This window comes from Bacillus rossius, chromosome 17 (assembly GCF_032445375.1).
Source record: "Bacillus rossius redtenbacheri isolate Brsri chromosome 17, Brsri_v3, whole genome shotgun sequence".
In the NCBI taxonomy this organism is placed as follows: Eukaryota; Metazoa; Arthropoda; class Insecta; order Phasmatodea; family Bacillidae; genus Bacillus; species Bacillus rossius.
The window spans coordinates 1,856,738-1,882,237 of record NC_086344.1 but is presented as its reverse complement, the minus strand read 5'-3'; the positions used below and the strand labels follow the sequence as shown (position 1 = coordinate 1,882,237).

Here is a 25,500-nt window from a genome sequence, read left to right as displayed (position 1 = left end):
CGAAGTTTAAGTCATCCACATATTTGTTCTTAGCCACCAAAATTGCTAGCTCACTCAACCATTTGTTATTTTTGTGTTTAGCAATAATGCTCGAGAACACTTTGTTGATAGCTCGTCTTTCGATGAGACGAAAACGCAAAAATTCGAAGGAAATTAAATTAATCCGCGTGATTCGTCGACAGGAACACGGTCATTACCATTAGTCAGAAATTGCTCAGAGAAATCTTCAGCAGATGTATCGTTCAGTAATATAACTCTCATGTTTGTTGTCAGCTGAATTTTCTTCACATTGTGCCATAGATTCGATGATTTGAGGCAAGCGTTTATTTCGTCTGCAGCAGTTGATCTTTGAATTACTGGTAGTGTTTGACGGAAATCGCCAGACAGTAAAATCAATGCGCCTCCAAAACATTTCGAGTCATTTCGTTCGGGTAAGTGCTTCCAATGCACGTTTATGCGCCATTGTGCATTCGTCCCAGGTGCTGTGAATCTGTTTTTTTAAGTGGTAGTGCTGTAGTGTTAATGCGATTGGGTGATTCATTTTAATTAATTTTAATAATAAAAGAAAACAATAAATCACAAAATGGGTAAAAACAATTGTCCCAAACATGGCGACGACCAAAGGTTTAGAGCTTTAGTTTTTCCATCTCTCTCTACTTTATTCGTTAGAATAGCTTCACGGCTATTGCTTGGCTGACATAGAGAAATAACACTCAAATTTTGTACGTCTGTAACTTTGTATGTCTATGGCCAACCTGCGTGACATGAGTTGTCATTTGCGGAATATGGTGGAGTTAATACCTAATTTATTTAAAAGTTATTATTTGTTCTGTGAATTTTATCAACATTTTAATAGTTATTCTGCTATTCGGGGCGGAGACGAATCCAACAAATCAGAGATCATTAAAATCGGTCCAGCCGTTCTTGAGTTATAAATGGTGTAACTAACCCGACTTTGTTATATATATATAGATAGATAGATGAAATTTGCAAAATAAGATTTTCGTTAATTTATATAATTTCACAATATTTAGTAGGCTTTGTTTATATCCCGTCAAAGACAATCTGAAAGAAAAGAGTTCGCACATTCTAAAGAAAACCATTTCGCTCATGTGCGAACTCTTTTCTTTCAGTTTGTCTTTGGCGCGATATAAACAAAGTCTACTAAATATTGTAACATTTAATTAAATGAAAAGTGACATTTAATTAAATGAAAAGTGAGAGTGGGTTATTATTATTGTGAACAATATACTTTTTGATTTTCTATTTTTTAGTTTGGTTTCCTATATAAAGCGTGTTATTTTTAGTTTTTTAAACTATTATTTATTTTTTCCCCCGGTAACAGGATAAAAAGTATCCTATTTCCGTCTCCTGGTTCTACGCTACCTCCCTACCAATTTTCAGCCAAATCGGTTCAGCCGTTCTTGAGTTATAAATAGTGTAACGAAAAACGACTTTCTTTTATATACATAGATATAATTCTTATTACATTACTTTTCATTTAAGAAAATTTCTCCACGTGTTCAACTATATTAACGTGGCATTTGGCGTTTTGTAGATAATCTCTATCCACATAAATATATGCTATTTCTTAAATGATATATTGCAAATTTTCAGTAAAATATTAGACTAACTGCATAACTAGAGTCCATTGTCTGGGTTTGCATACATAGGTAGCACATGCCAGATAATTTATTAAAGTCGTTTTCGTAAATTTTGCTATAAAACTTAGCAAAAAGAAAAAATCGTGGAGAAAGAAATAATGAATTAAACTCGCCCTTAATATAATTCTAACAAAAATGAAATTTCAGAGTTTTCAAAAGCTGGTACTCAAAAAATAATTGTCTGTACTTTCACGGAAAAAAAAATTGGAAACGAATTGCCAGCAAATAGTTTGTAATAACACAAGAAATTATAAATTTGTACAAAAAATGGCTGTGGTTTTTTTTTTGCATATGTGAAATACCGGTACATTTTTCGAGGTAAAACTGAGTATTTATCTCGAAAATTTGCACAAAATTTAATATTTTAATTGCTGATACTTTTAAACATGTCTATTTTGACCATGTAAAATATGACCGAATATCCAATAATTTGACTTATTAATGTGCTCAGTTAATACTGGAAAGCCACTGAGGTAACGGTTTATCGTATATATAACTTTAAATATCGGAGGTACTGGGACAACATCGAAACATAAATCCCCGGAACCTAGTATTTTGTGGTGATGACGTGGTTTTCATGTAAATGTAGATGTTTACAAATGTAGCTGTAATTTTACATAAATATTTCTGTTCGAACTACAAAAAAAAGAAGATTACAGTGTAGGTGATCTGTTTTTGACCATTCAGTTTGGTTGTCTCACCTGCTGTCAATATGCAGTTGTGGACGATCAGTCTAATGGATTCGCGATTCCAGGCGGTGCCGTTAGCTAACAGCAGGTTCGTGACTCGGTCCACGAGAGGTTGTTCGTTGAGCCGGCCGTTAATCACCTGAAACCAACAAACTGGACCTTAACCACCGCGGAAACCAAGGAGATGATCATTACCATCAAGATATCTGCCGAGCTGGGACGCCAAACAGTTTTGACGAGTAAAGATTCGGTGAACAGCAAATATAACAACACTTAACTATTAGACGCAAGATTTTATGGTTATGTTTTTTATGCCAATTTTCGTTTTTAAAAACAACGCTGCAATTTTTTTCGTAAACTCTTTTTATTCATAAAGATAGCGCAATTTTTTTTAAACAAACACGACACTTTCTTGTCAAGTGATACAAACTTCACCAAAACATTGTCATTTTAACTGATGCATGATGCCCTTTCACAATACAATGATTTGCAATAAGCATGTCGAAGTACTGGGAACAATACAAATAAATGAGCATTTACGCGTATATGTGCGTTTGTAAAATTTTCCGCATGTCGTAATGTAAAAATTAATTACTCCTAACAGTTGCAATATAAAAAAGGCAAGAAAAAATATATTTACTACATATACTTTGGTACTAACTCCGTGCTAAATAATTTACATTCATTGAAATAAATGTATTAAAAGATTACGTTTTGAAAACAGATTTAAGTTTTGATTAAATATGCTGAATAATTTAATGATTTTTTGATTGGGTGCTTTGTGGTGTATTAACATGAATTTTGGTGTATTTTGTGTTTTGACATGCTTTTCGATATTATTTCGGTTTTATCACAATCTATCGTGAAATCTTCCCTATTAATTATTTAAGAGTTTTAATGACATACTTAAAAATAAATAGAAGGAAATAATATGTTGCTCTATTCAAAATTGCAAGAATTTATAATAAAATCACATTTACAAATGAAATGATAACGGTTTTTTTAATCTTATGTATGGTAATATACATAATATATTCTTATAACTATACCTGAATGCATGTAATTTATGTCATATCTTTGAATTATGTAAAAAAATTGATTTTCTAAATTTTATATATAAGTAACTCAAACATTTTAATTATGTACTAGAAACTCTCTAAAATAATTTCCTTAAAATTCAAATTTATTTAAGTATTCCATATTACATTAGCAAAGTAAAATAAGAAACTTAATATTTTTTACTCACGAGTGATGCATTTCGCATTAGATCTTCGACGGTACACTGTAAAAAAAGCAAAATATACGTTAATTTTTCTAAGAAAAAAATCCTAATTTAAAATAGTACAGAAAGATAAAAAAAAAATAACGTCCCTTAACTTCTTAGTTTTTAAACCAAAATATTACAATAAATTTATTTTATATTTCAAACACATCAAACAAGAAGTCCACATGAATTTTAAATACTTCTCCGAACATATAAAATTAAGTAATTGCAAAATAAATTTCTTGTATTATATGCATAGAATAATTTCGGCAAAACTAACAAAATATTCATTGACAAATATTAAAATTGGTTATGTCTTCTTACCCTGATACCTTCTTCTGCGTCACCTGTAAAATAAAGAAAATGTTACTACTACTTTCATTCACTAAACCCTAATTTTTAGTTCACATGACCAAATTACACAGATGATTTCACAATAGCGAGAGACACATTAATATCATAATTTATCAAAATACTGTTGCATTTTTGTATGGATATATTTAAATAACTTATTTCCTTTTCAACTAGGGATCCATATTCAAACTGGTAAATTGAATAAGTAGCCTTTATACATAACTTAAAAATTCCCAAAATGTGGGATCTAAATCGGCTGACGTTAAACTACTTTAAACAAATAATTTGCTTTGAAAAAATAAACAATGGTATTTCGTAAAGTTTCTGAAGCCTTGCAAGTTTCACATTTTGAGAAACTTTCAAAGAAACTTGTAAAGCGTTGGGAAAAGTACTTTGAACTTAATGGCGACTATGTAAAAATGTGATGTAGCTATTAAGTAAACAAAAACTTTCAATAAAACATTTTTTTCACGATTTTCTTTTTGAAATAATCAAACGGTACTTAATTTCCGGACACGCCGCGTTCAACACAAGTTTTAATTTTTTTTACCACCTAATGACTCACATAACATTTGAGATTTGGGGAGGAATCATGATATCCTCTACCTACTGATAGAAACAAAACAAAAAAATGTTTGTACAATAACTACCAATCTGCGTAATACAAACTTTTGTATAACGTATATAAACCTATCGTAAATTAAGTAAATCTATATTAGTAATTTAAAAAAAAAATTTATTAAAATATTATTGATGTCAACCAATCTGCGAAACATAAACTTTTGTATAACGTATATAAACCTATCGTAAATTAAGTGAATCTATGTTTGTAATTTTAAAAACGTTTCTTTTTCGAAAAAAAAAATATTAATGTTAACTAATCTGCGTAATATAAACCATTGTGTAAGTATATAAGCATATCGTAAATTAAGAGTATCTATCTATGTTAGTTATTTTAAAAAATGTTTTTCGAAAAAAATATTGTCGATGATAACCAATCTGCGTAATATAAACTATTGTGTAACGTATACAAATCTATTGAAAATGAAGTGTATCCATCTATGTTAGTATTTGAAAAAAGTTTTTTTTTCGAAAAAAAATTATTAATGTTAACCAATCTGCGTAATATAAACTATTGTATAACGTATATAAACTATAGTATAACGTATATATCGTAAGTTAAGTGAATCTATGATAGTTTCTTAAAAGAGGATTTATTTTATCTCGAAAAAAAAAATTATTGATGTTATATTTGTCCAGAAAATTCATCGAACGAATTTTTTTTTTCCACTAGAATGTCTAATGACTAGAGACATGCAAAATTCGCGGATTCATTTATCGATAGGCTAGCATCAAAACAACTATACCTTCGTACCGCTTCTGCGATTGACCCACATTTTATGCGGGAAACTGTGAGCCAATGGGAAACACTAAACCAAGAAAGGGCCGAATTACGGACAGCCTAGTTGAGACTTCTCACGCGTCAGTAGCCAATGAACAGGTGTCATTTCCGCGAGTATTTAAAGGACTGTGGAGTCTATCCTAGAGGTCAATGAATCCGCGAATTTTGCAGGTCTCTACTAATGACCAGAGTAATCACTTGCCTTGTCCTGGTTGTCCTTGCTGTAAGGACCTGGCGGCCCTAGCGAGTCCTTGTCCTCCGAGCCTCTGCTCCATGGGCAGTCTCAGCCCAAGGACACCTGACCCGTGACTGCAGCATCTCGCCATCACCTGCCACCACCAACAACACGTCACCAAACAACTGAATTACGATCAGGGTGAAGCGAACACATCTTTAAAATTGCTTCCATAGTGGGAGACAATTAAAAAAAAAAATTGGTTGTCTGTACAGTCGGTTTACGGACGATAGTTTAACGTGACAACGTCATAACAAAACATTGAATAAATGATTGCATACTTTCATGAATAAAATTGAATAATTTTTATTGAATTATCACTATTTTGTATGGATACAAAGAAGGAGTGAAATGAAATCTACAATTTAATTGATAAATTTAATTTTATTTGCACTCATTAATTCAAATATGTTTATTACTTTAACGATGAGATTATTTTAAATATAACTTTTATAAATGTTTGCTATTAAACTTCTTCCAATCTGTGTTATTCTGTTAAGAATAGGACGATGATAGAAAAAGTAGGAAACGAATGGGAGTGTTTCAAGTTTAATGTGCCTTGAAAAAGTCAAATCGATGGTTGTTCCAATCGAGTGGAAGAGAGATAGATGCGGCGCAAGCGTACAATGAGCGTAACGGGACAAATCGTAACGGGACAATGTGCGTAACGGGACAATGTGCGTAACGGGACAATGTGCGTTACGGGATACTTTTTCGTGCATGCAGCCGGCGTTCATTGGTTTATTAGACGTTGTCACGTCAAAAGAAAACTAATTATAACAAGATCGGGGGGAAACAGTTTGGTGTTGCAGCTATGTAGGTACATGTCTATCATGTCCATTTAAAAAAAATTAATTACCGCCACTGGATAGCTAAAGGATCAAAGAATTTCGTTACGCTAAGTGAGGACTGTTACGCATCGCGCCTGGTGGAGGGGGAAGCGCCGCCATTTTGAGGTAAATTTTGTTGCGTTTCGAGATTTCCACTTAGTATAACTTTTGACTCGTAGAAGCTACGACGTTCGATTGCTTTTCAGTCGTGAGCTCTCGTCAAAATCTATCGATTGCATACATAAAACATACATAAATAGTTACAGTGGATATATACAGTGTTGAAATAATATAAAAAATAGCGAATTTTATATTTTGTATAGAAAATATTACCTTTTACGTACACGTATTCACGTACAACACACGGCTGTGTCCATGACACAGCTAAACCCTATTATTTACAGAAATTGTTTTTTTTTTTACAAAAATAATTTTCATTTTTGTGAGTTTTCTAAAAATATAAGTATATTGATGTGTATTATCTTAGCTCTCGGGATATGGCGTCTGGTGAGAGTAATTTCGTGGTAGTAACGGATGTCGCATGTAACGGAAATGTGTAACAACTGTGGCGGATTGCGCGAATCAATGTTCACAAAGACAAAAAGGGAATTATTATCACATTAACAGTTTTGTGAGTTTTAACAAGGTGGGCAGTATTTTAATAGAATTCATAGTCGAAAATCAGTTCCAAGGCCAGGGTTCAGTATTTTTGAAGTTTTTTTTCGCTTTTTGTTATACAGTTTAAAGTTTTTGGTCTGATAACAATCGAATGATTCAATAGTCGACGTAGCTGCTCCGGCAACGAATTATAGCAGCGGTTGAGGACAATACGCGTAATTCGCGTAGAGAAATGCAGTTAAAAACACAATTACTTCGTTGTAACGTGGTTGTATAATTTTTTGAAATGGTTCCTGACGATACGCCATACTTGTTGATTTTTTTTAAAACTTACTAGTATTATGTTATTTGTAAATGTCCGTTTAAAATTACGTCACTTCCGGGAATACTTAAAAACCAACCTTGTCCTACCCCCTCCACCCAAAAAAAATAAATATAATGGGAATATGGCCCATGTTCCTAAATACCGCGTTTCGGATGGATTTACTGCCATAATTTCCATGCAAATGTGCTTTTCTTACTTGTTTTATTTTTAAATATGTCCTTACCTCATTATTCTTTGGCAGACATATTCACCACGGCTCATTTTATTTATTTATTTATTATGTTTAGCAAATTTTCACTTTTATTTTGATTTTCGGTTGGGACTGTAAATAAAGATTTGTCCATGTACCAATTAAATAACCTGAAAACCTTTTTTACTTCATCAAAGATTTCTACATATAGCATCCATCTCCAATTATAGTAATTTATGAGTTGCATTTATTCCGAATTATTGGAAAAGTAATTTACTACACTTAAAAAATTTTAAATAAATATCAATGGACAAAATACATTTTAATCTTTATCACTCATATCACCTATTTATTACTCGAGTAGATGACAGCTTAACATGGAGTTCCATGATTATCAAAGCACCCATACTTACCGGCTGTCCCATATCTGGTACTATAGAGCAATCAATATCTCTTTTCCTTATCTCATGTAGTCCTTCATCGCTGCCCAAAGCATATTCATGGAGCGACACCACCTGAAAAAAAATCACCTTTTTAAACTGCCATATTTTTGTAATTGAACAGAAATTTTCACGAAATTATATATATTATCGTAAATTAGTACATTAAAATTAAAACTACTGTATCACTACAAAAATAGCGTTTGCAGTAATGCTGGATTCGGATTCCTACCCGGGCATTTATGATTTCTGTTGTACCAGTACCTCCTATAGTTAAAGTTATTTGTAAACAATTCCCCGAATAACTTTCCAGAATAAACCTCACACATTAATAATCATAGTAAAGCAAAGAAATTTTTGCTATTTAGTATTCTATTATGCTCGAATAAACATCAATTAAACTATAAAGCTGTGCTCCAATTTTAGTAATATGTACTCAGTATTACACCGAAAAACTTATTTTATACATGCAAAAAAAAACAACAGACATGTTACACAAATTTACAATATTTTTCCTGCTGTACTACGAACTATTTCGTGGAAACTGGTTTCCAAAGCAATCTTTTGTAAAAGTACAGACACTTTTTTTTCTGTTGTTTGTTTTCTGTACGCACGTTTTCTCCCCAGCTCTGTAGTCTGTACTCTCTCAATTTTTGCACAATTTGCAGATGTGAATTAATTTATGTATGTCAGTAGTGCTGGTTTCATACCTTAAATCATGGGTCTGCTCTGCAGGTCAAACCATGCAATTAATAATACTACTTGTCAGGTAAAAACAATTATGTGATACGTGTTTATTCACAAACCAAACCAAGTACCAGTAGCACAAAAAAATGTATAGACACACAAAAATGCACAATAAAAAAACTTAATTTTGAATGACAAGAATAAGAAAAAATAATTTTATGTAATAAAACCTCACGTCAAGTTATAAAAGCCCACACACTGTTCAATATATATAAAAAATTTTTAATATATCAGGAAATTTACGGTGGACGTAGATAGTAAAGTAAATCATAAGTTATTTGATCAATTTATTTGGATAATATTCGCACTCGACCATTACTGAAAATAGCTGTTGCTTGGTGTCCAAAGTTTTAAAATTATATTTAGATTAAATTTATTTCAGTTAAAAATTATTACAATGTTAATTTCTTGGCTTATCTCAGATGTTCTCCGGTTGGACCTCTGGGGGAGACATTGATTTGCAAACTTAAACTGTGAGGATTTTCTCGGAAAATAGTATAATTAGTATGGGGACGCACCACAACGCCATAATACCACAACGCCGAACGTACAATAACGCCGAAAACCATAAAGCCGAATGCCAAATTGACTACAACGCCGACAGCTAGAAAACTGCTGTGTACCACAACGCCGAATTACCACAACGCCGAAATACATTAACGCCGAAATACATTAACGCCGAAAAATGTCATTGCAACTGCCACAAAGGTTAGGTTAGGTTAGGTTAGGTTAGGTTAGGCTAGGTTAGGCTAGACTAGGTTAGGTTAGGTTAGGTTGTGGTGTTTCGGCGTTAAGATACATTTAAGAAACACACACAAATTCATTCAGTTGTTTTTCATTTTGCTCCTGTGCCCCCCCCCCCTCCCTCCCCGCAGCAACATTTTTCGGCATTGTGGTACACAGCAGTTTTCTAAATGTCGGCGTTGCGGTCAATTTGACATTCGGCGTTATGTTATTCGGCGTTATTGTACGTTCGGCGTTGTAGTAACGACCCCATTAGTATCCAGAGACTTTAGAGTAACACAATAACCGTAGGTTATCCGATATTGACGTAAATTGGAGGGCGTGGGTAACGTTGCACTTTCGAATGCACAATACGGTGTCGCTTTTATACACATGAAACTTCCCACAACACTTCACGCTCTTTCATAAAAACTATTTGTTTTTCCCGACATTAATTCCGACGCCCAGGATCTTACACTGTAACTTTTTTTTTGTAAATGGAACAGAAATATTCCTGTAAAATTACAGAATGTTGTAAATTTGTACATTTAACATGAAAACAACTCTATCAATACAAAATAGTGTTCTCAGTAACAATGGGTTTGAATTGATACCCGGTCATTTATGCTTTGTGTTGTCCCATTACCTCCAGTAGTTCCTTGAATAGTTTTCCAGTATTAACATAGCACATTAAAAAGCATAATAATACCAAATAGTCAATTTATTGAATATTCTAGTACATTTTCCTTGGTTTAAAAAAATGATTGAATAAAACATATTTTTTAATATAAATTATGCGCCAATTTTCGTAAGTAATACACAGTACCTATTGTCTCGAAATAAACATATTTCATATTGGTATGCAAAAATAACCATAGCTGTGTGTTGTACAAAGTTACATTTTTTTTCATTGTTTGGTACAATTGTGAGAGGAAAGCTGGTTTTCACAGGACATGAATTTTTAGTTTTTTTTTTTTTGTTGCTATGAAAGGGTTATTTCTATCAATTAATCCATACAGCTCCCTTGCATGGATACGTTGTCTTGTCACACATATATTCAAAGGATACTTACTAAGTGTAATATAATGTAAGTAAAATCCGGCGCAAGTTTTTGTTTAAAATATTGTTATTTGCGCGACATTTTACGTTCATTAGGATATTACAGTTAGTAAATATCAGTGTGGAAATGTGTGTGATCTAACTAGGCATGCAAGAAATCTTGTTGGATTGACGGAACAATCTCTTTAATAATTTAAATACAAAACATTGATAAAAAATTGGTTTTCTGTAAAGTCGGTTTACGGACGATAGTTTAACGTGACAACGTCATAACAAAACATTGATGAAATGATTGCATACTTTATGAATAAAATTGAATCATTTTTATTTTAATAATAAAAGAATATATACTTGAAATTATACTAGTAGTCAGATTTTTAAAATGCAAGAATATTTAACCTTTATTGCCGAAATTGTTGTTGGAATAAGCAATGAAAACCATATTAATTTTTCACTTCACTTTATAAACAGTCGAGTGGAAGAGAGATAGATGCGGTGCAAGCGTACAATGAGCGTAACGGGGCACAGCGTAACGGAACAATGTGCGTAACGGGACACTTTTTCGTGCTTGCAGCCGGCTTTCATCGATTTATTAGACGTTGTCACGTCAAAAATTTAGCATGGCGCGTGAAAGACATCTTCAAAGTTGAACTTTGCTCGGTAGTTTAAAGGAATGACTTGTCAAATGTCGATCAGAAAAATCTTCATGCTAGTTGTGATGAACCGCAGACTTGTTCAACTCACCAGAACAGCGGCGCACAGCGCTATCGCAGCGGGCTTCATGATCGTGTGGACGCAGATAACTGAAGGCCGCGCTGTAGTTATATACCGCCGGTTGTTTCGCGCAGATTCCGCTAGGAGCGGCGTTTTCGCGGTCACAACATACTCTCCGTCCTCGATCGACGCTTCTTCGTGGAAGTGCGAGTGAAGTAATTCAATACACTGCTTTTTTTGACGTGACAACGTCTAATAAATCGATGAACGCCAGCTGCACGCACGAAAAAGTGTCCCGTTACGCAAATTATCCCGTTACGCAAATTATCCCGTTACGCTCATTGTACGCTTGCGCATCTATCTCTCGTCCACTCGATTGGAACAACCATCGATTTGACTTTTTCGAGGCACATTATACTTGAAACACTCCCATTCGTTTCCTACTTTTCCTATCATCGTCCTATCCTTTAACAGAATAACACAGATGGGAAGAAGTTAAATAGCAAACATGTATAAAAGTTGTAGTTAAAATAATCTCTTCGTTAAAGTAATAAACATATTTGAATTAATGAGTGCAAATAAAAGTAAATTTACCAATTAAAATGTAGATATCATTTCAATATCCATACAAAATAGTGATGATTCAATAAAAATGATTCAATTTTATTCATAAAAGTATGCAATAATTTCATAAATGTTTTGTTATGACGTTATGCGTCACTAGCCGATCGTGTCTCTCTATCGCTTGTTCGGCACTCTCCCTGGCAGGCTCGGCTCAGGTGGAACGTGACAATGAGTCATGCTTTTTCGTGCGTGCAGCCGGCGTTCATCGATTTATAAGACGTTATCACGTCAAAAATATTTCTACATAATTTGAAAGAAGAATATATTTTTTACCCAGACGTGCAGCATTTTAAATTTTATTTTGAATTGTTATCAATATAGTGTTTTTCATTCCTGCGTAGCAAAAATTTTGTTGTTACAGTATCCCATAATTTGGCGTAGGGTGGGGATTTTTAAAATTATAAAAAAAAAATATTTCCATAACTCAAAAACTAAGAATTTTTTTAAATTTTATTTCTTATTTAGCATCTTACTTAACTGGCCCATTAATTGTTCTCAGTTTGACACTGTGACATGGTACATAATGTGGAAGTGTAAATGTTGCAATTATGCTTTTTTTGGGATGAGGTACTTGTAGAGACCTCAAAAATTCGCGGGTTCATTTCGTGTTATGCTAAAATTCAAATAATTATACCTTAGTGCTGCTTTTGTCATTCGTTCACTGTTGATCTGGAGGACTGAGGGCCAATTAGAGACCCTCACTCATAGAAGTGTCGAATCACAGGCCACCCAGTCGAGACGACTCACAAGTCAGCAACCAATGAACAGTTGGCATTTGCCCGAGTGTGTAGAGGATATTGAAGTCTATCCTGGAGGTCATTGAACCCGCGAATTTTTCCGGTCTCTAGATACTAGTAATGGTAGGTATTGTAATTTATAGAGACCGGAAAAATTCGCGGTTTCGATGGCCTTCAGGATAGACTGCACATTCCCCTGTACACTCGGGCAAATAACGGAAGTTCATTGGCTGCTGACTTGTGAGTCGTCTCGGCTGGTTCGTCTGTGATTCGATCCTTCTTTGGTTGTGGGTTTATAATTTGTTGAGATGCGTCCAGATAAACAGTGGGCCAATAGCAAAATCATCTAAGAGGTAGGGAATTCTAGCCTATCGCCTAATGAATCCGTGAATTTTTCCGGTCTCTAGTCATTTATTACGATTAAGGGGAAGGGGGGTGAAGTTGGAAGAGGATTAAATGAGCAGTGGAAAGAAAGAGTGGTTGACTCTCATGCAGGCGAAGAAACTGACCAATGTATGGTTTTTTTTTAACCTAGTACGAAAGTAGTAGGTTTTTTTTTTTTTCGAAATTTGAAACTTATTTGGTTATTCCTAAAATATTGCCAAAAAATGATAACAGTTTAATAATACTAGGTTGTGTATGTTTAAAGTTTATATCGTAAATCACACAACCAGGAGCAATTAGTAGGGGCAGGCCATTTTCGCGATTAAAGCTGAACGCCTATTAGACTGCAACAAGGTATACGCGCACTAGCAGTTTCTCCCTTGTGATTGGCGGCCGTCTGCGAGAGTAGTTGCCTTGTTTGGCTGAGCCACTCAGGACGCATTTGCTTCCGCAATGAATTACTGTGAATGGTGTTTTAACAATCGTCATGAACCTGTAAGAAACTCACCCTATCACAAAACACAAACGATGCTAATATGTTTTAACATTCAGCTAGTCTCGGAATCTTTTAGCGAAATATGCATGGCCCTAGCAATTAGTTAAATACATGTAAACAAAAATACTTAATTCTAAAAAAAATCGTAATGTAAATTTGCGATAATTGTTATTAGGCTATATGTAAAGTTGTAATGTTTCGAAACACTGTGTTGTGCGTTTATGTAGCATAGACGTTTGTGCTGTGAGCAAATGTAATATTCGTGCGCTATACGCGCGCTATCGCAAGTTTTCTCAAGGACATAAAAACTTTTGGGGTTAAGGTTCACAAAAAAAATTTTTTTATAATTATTTTTGTTCTGATTATTTAATTTTGGCGTCTCCTTGGCAAACGAGGTCAATTTAGACGGACTTGTGCAACGCAGTAAAAGACGAATGAAAGAAAGCATCAGCATTGACCTAAAAGAAGGAACCATTGTAACAACTGATGGTATGAATTTGGCAGAGAAATAAAAAAAATTGAAGTCAAATAGGTTTTATAGAAATTCGAACCAATGTTCTTCTGTGTGCGGGTTCAAATTTTTTTCGATCCGTAAACACACTTAAATTTTTCACACTTAATATATATATATATATTTTTTTTTTAAGTTATATACATCTACTAGCTAATTCGCGGCATGCGTTGAAAATCCCAATTCAATTTTTTTTTTTGTAATTGGTTTGAAGTAGGTACAGATACACAAACCAACTCTATCTGTTTCTAATTCTCTATTCCTCTATCCATCTCTATATATCTTTCTAATATATATATATATATACACACAGCTTTCTCTGTCTCTACATATACATATCCCTTTCTCTCTATCTCTATCTCTCTTTATCACGCACTATATAAATATATATCTTCCTCTATATATCCCATAATTTCTCGCTATTTATAACCTATATATATATATATTACTATCTCTCTCTATATATATTATTTTATATATCTATCTCATTCTCATACATCTCTATCGATCTATATGTCTATCTCTCTAACTCTATCTCTTGCTATCTTTTTATCTATCTTTATATCTCCCTATCTTTCTTTATTTATCTCTATCTCTTTTTATATATCAATATCTCTATTTTATATATAATTCAATTCAGTTCTGTCATGCGTGTGCACTCATACACCAAAGATGCACGAATTGCCACTAAAATATATGAAATACACACATTCGTTTTAACTATTCGCGCGCAGCCTGTTGTAAAGTGGTTGTATTAATTAAGAAACATTCACGGGCATGCGCATAATAGCTCACTTAATTTTTAGTGCAATCGGATAAATGGTAAGGGCAAAACACATTAATTTTTCTATACAATTATAAACCTTTATATAGCTGCGATTTGTTTTGCTAACTTCAGAACAGACACTGACTCAATAGACTAATGGTGTACCTTCGTGAATACGACTCGCGCGCCACCCATTGTACATTATCTTACCTAGACAGTTACTTTCCTCGTGTTTCAAAGGTCAAGTGTACAAAATGTTCCAAAGATCCGATAAACGATGCGTTGAAAATAAAATGGCAAAATATCATCAAGAATAACTAAATTCTGACTTAAGGTTGGGCTTTATCGAAATCTCACCCTAGAAAGTGACATTCCTCATGTTTCAAAGGTAAATGTTCATTAAAATAGGATGAATGGTTTAGGAATACATAAGGAACAAACAAACAAACAAACATTTATATTTAAGTATACACTCAAGTTGAAGTTGAAATTTTAGTATGAGATGTAAATTGAAAGATGCGCTTACACCATGTCACGGAAGTTAAATTGGTCTAAGTTACTGCCGAAGTCGTTGATATAACCAGATAGCTGACCGCACGTGGCGGCACACGCCCGTATATATTCGTTTTCGTTAACATACGGGGACATACTAAGCATATAAGTGTGCCAAATAAATCCACATGGTAGCAAAACTATCCTAAAATATATTGTGTAAAATTAGTTATTATAAGAAGAAATAATATTAAATTATGAAAATAGTCAGAAACTTGGTTTTACTCTTAGTTAAATTAATTAACAATCGTTTATATGTACCTGAAGTGGTGCCCACAGCCATATCACGAAACTCAAGTTGGGCACCGTCAATCATATTTAATACTAAGATAGGTGAACACATGAAAATACAATGTGTCATTGGCACTGCGATTTCTTATACAAGGTAACCATAAAATACTCTGACATTTCAAATAATGATAAAATATAAAAGGTTGCAGAGCGAAACTTGTTTATTCAAAAATATTAAATTGGTGTACCAACAGTTTGTAATCACTATGTTTGGTAAATGACGTCTTTTAAGTGTTTTCCATTGCGAGCAATACCCGTTTCTAGACAATGTCTAAAATATGTATTTGTTTTTACTTTGTAAACGTTAAATTTTATATTTTTTTATTATTTACTGACAATAATCTGATTAATTGCGTCATGGTCACCCATTAGAACAGAGTAATTCAACTCACAACACCGTACTTAGTTTACGAACTTATCTCAATACCATTTTATACTTTAAAATAAAAATGTTTTTATATAAAGTTCTTCCTATTTTACTACCATGTAAAATGTAAAAGGTTTTTGGGTAATTCTGTATAAAACAATAATCTTGATACAACAAAAATTTTTATAAGAATAGGAAAACTTATGCTGTTTCAATGTTATTTTATGGTAAAATGCGTGGTTTATAATCAAGACGTATTTTTGGCCCATTTCAATGGATAAAAAACCACCGCTACGAAAAACATTTGAAAATTTTTATGTATCAGACTTTTGCATAGTAAAAACGTTACTTTAAGAAAAAATAAATAATTAATTATATTTGTTTAAATAATTGTTTTAATTACATTTAATACAGGTAGTAGATATATAATAAGGCATACTGGTGCAATGTATTTCTCATAGGACTGTGCTTGGTGGTTTACTAAGTTGTGGCTTACCAATCGAGAGGATTCGGCTATGTTCGGGCGTGTCCGCCACTCGATGCCTATGATCGGGAGGTCATCGGCCATTATAGATGACTCTACATCCACCATCTTGGAATCCGCTATTTGGAAAATATGCAATTATTATGGTAGATATTGGAAAAAATTTCTAAATTCATCCAAAAACAATTTTTAATTACTGATTGATTAAATTTATTTACGTTCTTGATTCGATACTTTATTGATGAAAAAAATGTTTATTTTATGCAAAAATACTTATTTAATAAAAAAGTTGTGAAAAGTCTTAAAATAGGTAGAAATTACTCATCTACCAGCCTCCAGTTGATTCAATCGATTCCTGTCCTTGGTTTGATCCTTGGTAAATGTTAAGTATTTATTTTTAAAAAAACCTATTTAAAAAAAACATGGTGAAAAATCCTAAGATTTGCTTATATTTGCTTATATCAAATCCAATCCAAAATAATTATAAATTAAAATTTAGTTTTTTAAAAATTTTACATATAAGATTTGATTGTGATTTTTCTCGCTGATACTTAAATCAAGTGTCCCGAAAAAGCAGAGCAAAACTATCGAATAAACAAAATTTAAGGTAGGAACCAAATGCAATCACCTTATTATAAGAAATTACGCAACTAGAAATTACTTTCAAAATTTTATTCAAAATTAACTCTGAGTTTGAACATGGTTCCTGTAGCATGCAATGGATCAGCCCGAATTCAATAAGAGCTACAAAATATTCGCTACAGCTTTAAATTTTTTTTATTCATGTACCACACTTACAATTACAGCAAATGTCTTAATACAGTTCAGCCTGGTTGTCATACTTAATCAATTTAAGCCTCTACACATGGAAAATACTAAAAAAAAAAATATTTACACAAATACTTACTAAATTGTATAAACATTTTTTAAAATAATTTTAACCGGGTACCGCATGTATTTTTCTTTCGCGGGCATGTTTTTGTCTTTTACTTAAATAAGTTCTGCTGGTCATAAACTTCAATTTCGATATCTTTTAATTTTAAGTTGGCTCAGAATACGTGCTTAATGAAGTGATCCCCAGCAGTCATTGCTAGGGACTGGAAAAATTCGCGGGTTCAATGACCTCCAGGCTAGACTCCACGATCCTGTGCACACTCGGGCAAACGTCGCCTGTTCATTGGCTGCTGACTTGTGAGGCGTCTCAATTGGGAGACTTGTGATTCGATACTGCTTTGATCTGAAGGTCTATAATTGGCCCACAGGCCTCCAGGTTAACAGTGAACCAATGGCAGAAGTTGCATAAAAATACAATTATTTGCAATTTAGCATATCGCGAAATGAATCCGCGATTTTTTTCCGGTCTCTACGCATACGTTATTGCATAATTAGCTGCCAAAGTTACATTTTAACGTTTTTGGGTCGTACAAATAAGGAGAATTTAATTCATTGCAGAACTGAAAGTTTTAGGTATAACTACAAAGCCTCTGGCTATTTCAAGAAATTATTTTAATTTCTTTCAGAAAATATTAATTAATTTTACCTAGCATGTCAAAATTCTCAAAAATTGTTACGATTTTGACAGCCAAGAAACATGAAATGAGTTTTTGTGATAGGAATGCAAACCATATATCATGATGTAGCCAGTGGCATTGCAGTTAAACTTAGAAAGTTTCGGTTTTGCAAGAAATTTAATTCTCCTTATTTGTACAACCCAAAAACTGTAAAAAAATAAATTTGGCAGCTAATCATGCAATAACGTATGCATAGAGACCGGAAAAAATCGCGTTTTCATTTCGCGATATGTTAAAATGCAAATAATGGTATTTTTATGCAACTTCTGCCATTGGTTCACTGTTAACCTGGAGGACTGTGGGCCAATTATAGATCCTCAGTCAAAGCAGTATCGAATCACGAGTCTCCCAGTTGAGACGCCTCACAAGTCAGCAGCCAATGAACAGGCGAGGTTTTCCCGAGTGTGCACAGGATCGTGGAGTCTATCCTGGAGGTAATTGAACCATCGAATTTTTCCAGTCCCCAAGTATGCGCTGTATATATTTTTTTCATTTCGTGAAAGTTAAACTATTGAAAAAGTCTAAAAGTTGAACAGTGAATAATACAAATATAAAATCATGACCTGAAATGGGAGGCACCCCTTTAAGGCACGGCAGGAATTTGTTCGACGCGAACGCACGGTCCGGTACTTACGGGACTCGCGCATCGCAAATACGTAACCTTTAACGTAAAGTTAGTCAAGTTTATTCCGTCGCTCCCGTACAGGCCGGCCCTGATATCGGCCAGCTAACACACACACACACACACACACACACACACACACACACGTCCGCACCAGTCAGCTGGGTGCTCGTCACTACGTCACTACGTCACTCGTCGCTACGTCACTCTTAACCCCCCCCCCCCTACTACAGCGCCTGGCGGCGGAGACGCGCAAACAGTTTCCATTGGCGCGCAAGTTCGTCGACGCATTTTACATTTCATACTTAGAGACCGGAAAAATTCGCGGGTTCAATGACCTCCAGGATAGACTCCACTATCCTCTACACACTCGGGAAAATGCCAACTGTTCATTGGCTGTTGACTTGCGAGTCGTCTCGACTGAGCAGCCAGTGATTCGACGCTTCTATGAGTGAGGGTCTCTAATTGGCCCTCATTACTCCATATTAACAGGGAACCAATGGCAGGAGCAGCACTAACTATTTGAATTGTAGCATTTCACGAAATGAATCCGCGAATTTTTCAGGTCTCTATTCATACTTGTCCACGCATTTTAGGCCTCACCTTAAATATAAGTTACACTTAAACTAACAAAATATCTTAAAACAATTAAAACTAAAAATTCATAGAAAACTTAACGTGATAAAAAAAAACAGGCTGCAAACTTTACCTAAAAAAAAAAAAAAACTAGTCGGTGTTTTTAATCGTCGCTTAAGCGCCAAACAAGTTAATTTAAAATTAATTAAAATTAATGTACTTAAATAAACTAAAAATTATTTAAAATTTTAGAAGCAAGCAATAAATATAATTAACAAAATTAACCAATTAATACACATTTTCTACGGGAGCTGCCGTTAACGTCTCTTAAGTCTTTTGGGCATAGCGAAGCTGGCCACAATAGTACACATAACAACATATGTGTAAACAGGTTGAGTCTGAATCAGAAAAACGTCGGCAACATGTTTAGCACGTAAGAGTAAGTTGAAAACATTTTTAAGACATGTGGTTCTAAGTGCTTCCCACCCCTAGTATACATGTTTGAAGTTCCAGCTGAACCGTTTTTTTTTAATAGTAAAGAAGCGATTTATGATGAAACGCTAAGTGTCTGCGCAATGTCGAATTAAACAAAGTTCTACAAACACCCCAAATTTTGAACCTGAAGTAAAATTAGATACCGGAAATAATTATAGTTAAAGCCTTATTTCCAATAAATTTTTAAGATGCAAAGGAAATTTGTGATTTTAAACCCTGGTTATTTATATCCTTGTCAAAAATAACGAAACATGTTGACTTGATTGTGTTACTCTATACCCCGCCGTTTTATGCGAAAAACTAAATTAAAATTTAGAACGAAATACATCAACGCCTGGTAGATGCACAAAACTCACAACACTTAGTTTAAAACAGCGTTCTAAAATCAGGGGCACTGGTTCTAAGTGATGTACATGCAAATTAAGTTTTTTTTCGATGGAAATACAGCAATACAAATTTAGCTAAAGAATCTACAAACGTTTTTTAAAGCACATAAACGTGAATGGTGAACAAATCATACAAATCATCAAACACTACGAGAGAGCAAATGTGGCCAAAATCTTTATTTGTAAGAAAACATTTTGACAAGAAACCTAACTTCTTGGACCTACGCCACTCTATCTTAAACTAGGTTTTTAAACAATCGTTACTTAAATCGCGAGAGCGGTCTGTGATGCAACTGATTGCGAGATGCCGACTCGACAGACCGTCCGCGCCGGGCGAGACGAAGCGATCCGAGTGGTAGAGCCTTCCTTTCATTGGTCGAATAAAAGAGCTCGAGTATGCTGGGTCGAGTACTCAGTCTAGCATAGTGCTCACACTTTTACTCGCCAGGCCGTCCACACTAGAGCAAAAGCGTAAAAAAAAAAATTGGTTGTCTGTAAAGTCTGTTTAAGGACGATAGTTTAACGTGACAACGTCATAACAAAACATTAATGAAATTATTGCATACTTTTATGAATAAAATTGAATCATTTTTATTTTAATAATAAAAGAATAAATACTTGAAATTATACTAGTAATCAGATTTTTAAAATGCAAGAATAATTAACCTTTATTGCCGAAATTGTTGTTGTAATAAGCAATGAAAACCACATTAACTTTTCGTTTAAATATAATTATGAACAAGTTTTCATATAAATAAACTTTAATCAAATATCTAACATAATCTATTATTTCTGCACTCGCCGAAAGATGCTACTTTTTTAATAATAAAAAAATAAATACTTGAAATTATACTAGTAATCAGATTTTTAAAATGCATGAATAATTAACTTTATTGCCGAAATTGTAATAACCAACGAAAACCACATTAACTTTTCACTTCACTTTATAAACAGTCGACGAAACAGTTCACGTGTAGATGTAAGTTGTATGCTGACGGTGTCTTTCCTCTCATCGGACGCATAAGCCAATCTAGTGGAAGCGAGATAGATGCGGCGCAAGCGTACAATGAGCATAACGGGACACGGCGTAACGGAACAATGTGCGTAACGGGACACAGCGTAACTTAACAATGTGTGTAACGGGACACTTTTTCGTGCGTGCAGCCGGCGTTCATCGATTTATTAGACGTTGTCACGTCAAAAAAAATGGGCAGAAGCCGTGGTGACTACCACTTGTTTTTTTTGACGTGAATACGTCTTTGAAATTGCTTCCTTAGTGGGAGGCAATTCAAAAAGACGAATGATGACAAAATCGGGGGATACAGTTTGGTGTTGCAGCTACATATCTATCATCTCCATCCAGAATTTAATCACACCACTGGATTTGGCTAAAGGATCAAATAATTCGTTACGCTAAGTGAGTACTGTGACGCATCGCGCGCGGTGGAGGGGGAAGCGCCGCCATTTTGAGGTCATTTTGCTGCGTTTCGAGATTTCCATTTGGTATAACTTTGGACTCGGGGAAGCTACGACGTTCTTTTGAGTTTCAATCGTCAACTATCGTCAATTGCATATATACAACATTAGTGCAAAATAGTTACAGTGACTATGTATGGTGTTAAAATAATAAATGACGTATTTTATATTTTGTATAGAAAATATTACCTGTTACGTACACGTATTCTCGTGCAATACACGGCCGTGTCCATGACACAGCCACAACCCGTTTTTTTTTCCCAGACGGAACGACTCAACTTGCCCATGTGCTCCCCACTACCCGACCAGACGACCTTGTACTTAGCTAAGTCCTCTTCCTAATGCCCTCCAGTTCGACTTGTGTGTACCCGCGGGTTGATTACGAGCACACACTTTGCGTTATAAATTGCGGTAAACAACGAAGGTTGTGGAGAATAACGCATGAAGAAGCAACGTGATTACGAACACATAATTTTTCCTTAAACACCGAATATTGATGACGTTGTGACGGTATATACCGCAACTTTTGAGTACGAGCACACATTTAAGGCGGTATTTATCTCAACGTAGCTTCGTTATATTCCACGAGTATTGCTGTTGGTGAAACGAAACGACGAAGGTATGTGATATCATTATTATTTAAAGTATCTTCCTTTTGGGATCTGATAACGAAATTATAGTGGCAAAATATGATTTTAAATAGAGTCGAGAATAATACAAAGCCGGAAAATTAAACATAAAACACTAATGTAAGGTTAGAGATATTGTGATTATTTTTATCACGTGAACGTTAACGCCGTTTCTGTTTATTGGTTTAGCACATGGACATTATTTTTAACGATCTACACAGTGGTGTTTGCATAGCAACACGCAGGGCTTGCCACAGCACTTGCGTGAAATATTTAACCGCGTCTTTAATAAAAACCACTAAGAAATGTGAAAATCGAAACTTAAAATGCTTAATTTAAGAATTTAGAACATTGACAAAAAGTAAATTAATACTCTTTGCAACTAAATAGATATATTTGACTTACAAAACCGACTCTTCAAGAAACATGATAATTTTTCAAATTTTGCTTGTCCTCTGACGTCATGGATTCGTACCGCAGCTAAGCGATAACACGGAAAATAACGAAACTCGTATCGCAAGGTGGTTCATACTCACCGTTTGCGGTACGTGTTTCGTTAGCGCGTGAAGAATAACGAAAATTCTCGCTGGTGTTCATAATCAACCCGCAGGCCTGCAAGATGAGCTCGGAACAGGCCGGAGATGGCGACGGAGATATGTGAATGACAGCACACATCTCTCGCTCGAGACGTAACGTGCTTGAACTTGAACTCTGGAGGTCAAGGTGGGTGAGTGGCTGTGCTAAATGTCACGAAAGGACCCGTGGCGCAACAGTATCGCACGCTTGCTTGATGGAGCGTCCGTGGTTTCAAAGGTTGCGCCAAGTTTTCTGGCCAATTATAGCCCCTGCTTCGACAGCTAGGAGATAAGGAGATAAAAACCAATGCTCAAAATGACGTACATAGTCAAAACAATGTAGATAAAATATCTCCTTAAAATAGAAATAAAAAGACAACTTGAAAACCAATCTAGAACAAAAGAAAAAAATTCTATAATCATAACTCCATTATTAAATAAACATTTTAATGTTATTATGGTAAATTTTGTTGCTTTGTTTACATACATGAGAGGATATTTTGAATAACTATTTCAATATTTAAAACTCCCCATTTTTTCTGTCAGATGATGCATACCCGTTTAATTGATATAAAGACACTATTATACTAATATTTACTAAGAATTTAAAACTCTCAGTATGCATTTGGTATAAGTGATAGAATCTGATAATAGATTCCAGATCGTTGCCTGTAGCTGTATCGAAAGTTCGCCGGTGTAGACAATACAGCAATAAGTGCCATGAGAAGACTAAGTGCGTTTTGGGTAGTTATCAAAAATCAGTTTTTTGCAATCAGTGCCAGACATAGCTTAGTCCAAGAAATATCTTGAATAAACATTGCAAGATCTGAACAACCAAGCTGAAGAATAAAAACGAGGGCGATTCTTCAACACCAAAGAAGTGGATTGAAGAAAAAATATTATATGACTACAATATCACGAATAATGTGAGAATGCTGATGCTGAAAACACAATACCAGATCTCGCTAATGATTTGGAATTGAAAGTTAATTAAGAAAGTTGCATCTTCATAAGAAATGAAAGATGTATTATATAAATTCCTTTGGGCACACACACACAAATACACACACCTACACACACACACACTCACACACACACATATATATATATATATATATATATATATATATATATATATATATATATACTAGCTGCAGTACCCGGCTTTGCCCGGGCTGAACACCGGGTGATATATTGTCCGCGAGTTACAGCAAAATGGATAGCAGTAGTATGTAAATGTATGTCCGGAAACAGGATGCAGGTAGTGGATTGAAGATTGTCGGTCCGCCATCTTGGATTCTGACGTCACGGTGGCCATCTTGGATTGTGACGTCACGGCGGCCATCTTGGATAAGCGTAACGTGCCAATTTTTCGTGCGTGCAGCCGGCGTAACGGGGCACAGCGTAACGGGACACCGCGTAACGGGACTCATCGTAACGGGACAAGTAGATCACGGCGGCCATTTTGGATCCGTCATCTTGGATCCGCCATTTTGGATGACGTCATTGTGTTCTCGAAAATTCCGGTGATGTGTTTTCCGCCATATTGGATGATGACGTCACCGTTGCAATTTTCGTTAAGGTCGCCATCTTGAAATTTGGACGCCATCTTGAAAATCTTTATTTATTATCCGATTTTAATGAAAAAAATTCCAAAATTCATCAAAAAATTAACATATTTGAATTCTGTTTGATTATATCGATGTACGTCCTTGGTTCGATTCCCGACGAGAGTAAACAGTCGATCCTTCCTCCATGAAAGCTACCTAGACTGATCTATCACCACCAATACCAAGGTATATATCGTCAACTGGTATGACATCATGTCCGCCATCTTGTCTTCATCCACTGGAGACCACCATCTTGTTTTCATCTGCTAGATTGTGCCGATATCATGTAGTATAATTATCTGGTCACCACACCTTTGACCTTGACCTTGAACTTTGACCTTGACCTTGAAATTTGACCCTGACCTTGAAATTTGACCCTGACCTTGAAATTTGACCCTGACCTTTAAATTTGACCTTGACCTTGAAATTTGACCTTGACCTTGAAATTTGACCTTGACCTTTATATTTGGCCTTGACCTCGAAATTTGACCTTGACCTTGAACAGATAACCTTGACCTTGAAATTTGACCTTGACGTTGATATTTGGCCCTGACCTTGAAATTTGACCCTGACCTTGAAATTTGGCCTTGACCTTGAAATTTGACCTTGACCTTGAAATTTGACCTTGAACTTGGAATTTAACCTTGACCTTGAAATTTGACCTTGAACTTGAAATTTGATCTTGACCTTGAATTTTGACCTTGACCTTGAAATTTGACCTTGACCTTGAAATTTGACTTTGACCTTGAAATTTTATTTTGTCCTTGAAATTTGACTTTGTCCTAGTCGACCATCATGGATCCGACATTTTATGTTCAGTACATGCTACCAGGAGCGACTACCTGCTGGAGTACACCATCTTGTGCGTGTACTCGTATTATAGAGTACATTTCCATCTGGTTAATTTTATTCTAACCCGCTACATTGCAGTAATCATTTATTACCGAGGTGCCCCCACCATCCTGAAATTTGGGCGACATCTTGGAATAGTGTAATTATTTAGCTAGAAATGCGGGAAAAATTCCAATAGTCTCCGAAAAAAAATCAATTAATTCACAAATTGAATCGATGGATCCCTGTCCACGGTTCGATTC

General features: G+C 34.7%; 1 protein-coding gene across 2 annotated transcripts in view; it reads right to left on the bottom strand.

Annotated features, from left to right (window-relative positions):
* The window catches only part of LOC134540762 (uncharacterized PE-PGRS family protein PE_PGRS46-like), a 38,138-nt gene that overhangs the window by 11,351 nt on the left and 1,287 nt on the right, over positions 1-25,500 (bottom strand). Inside the window, exons 1-6 of one of the 2 annotated variants that reach the window (XM_063383669.1) lie at positions 11,285-11,333; positions 7,985-8,086; positions 5,576-5,702; positions 3,942-3,964; positions 3,600-3,635; positions 2,366-2,492 (exon numbers count right to left, since the gene is read on the bottom strand). In XM_063383669.1, coding sequence (XP_063239739.1) covers positions 2,366-2,492; positions 3,600-3,635; positions 3,942-3,964; positions 5,576-5,702; positions 7,985-8,086; positions 11,285-11,323 — 454 coding nt within the window. In that variant the 5' untranslated portion in view covers positions 11,324-11,333. Of the gene's footprint in view, positions 1-2,365; positions 2,493-3,599; positions 3,636-3,941; positions 3,965-5,575; positions 5,703-7,984; positions 8,087-11,284; positions 11,334-25,500 lie in introns of those variants that run through there. The other variant, XM_063383670.1, reaches the window with a different exon arrangement.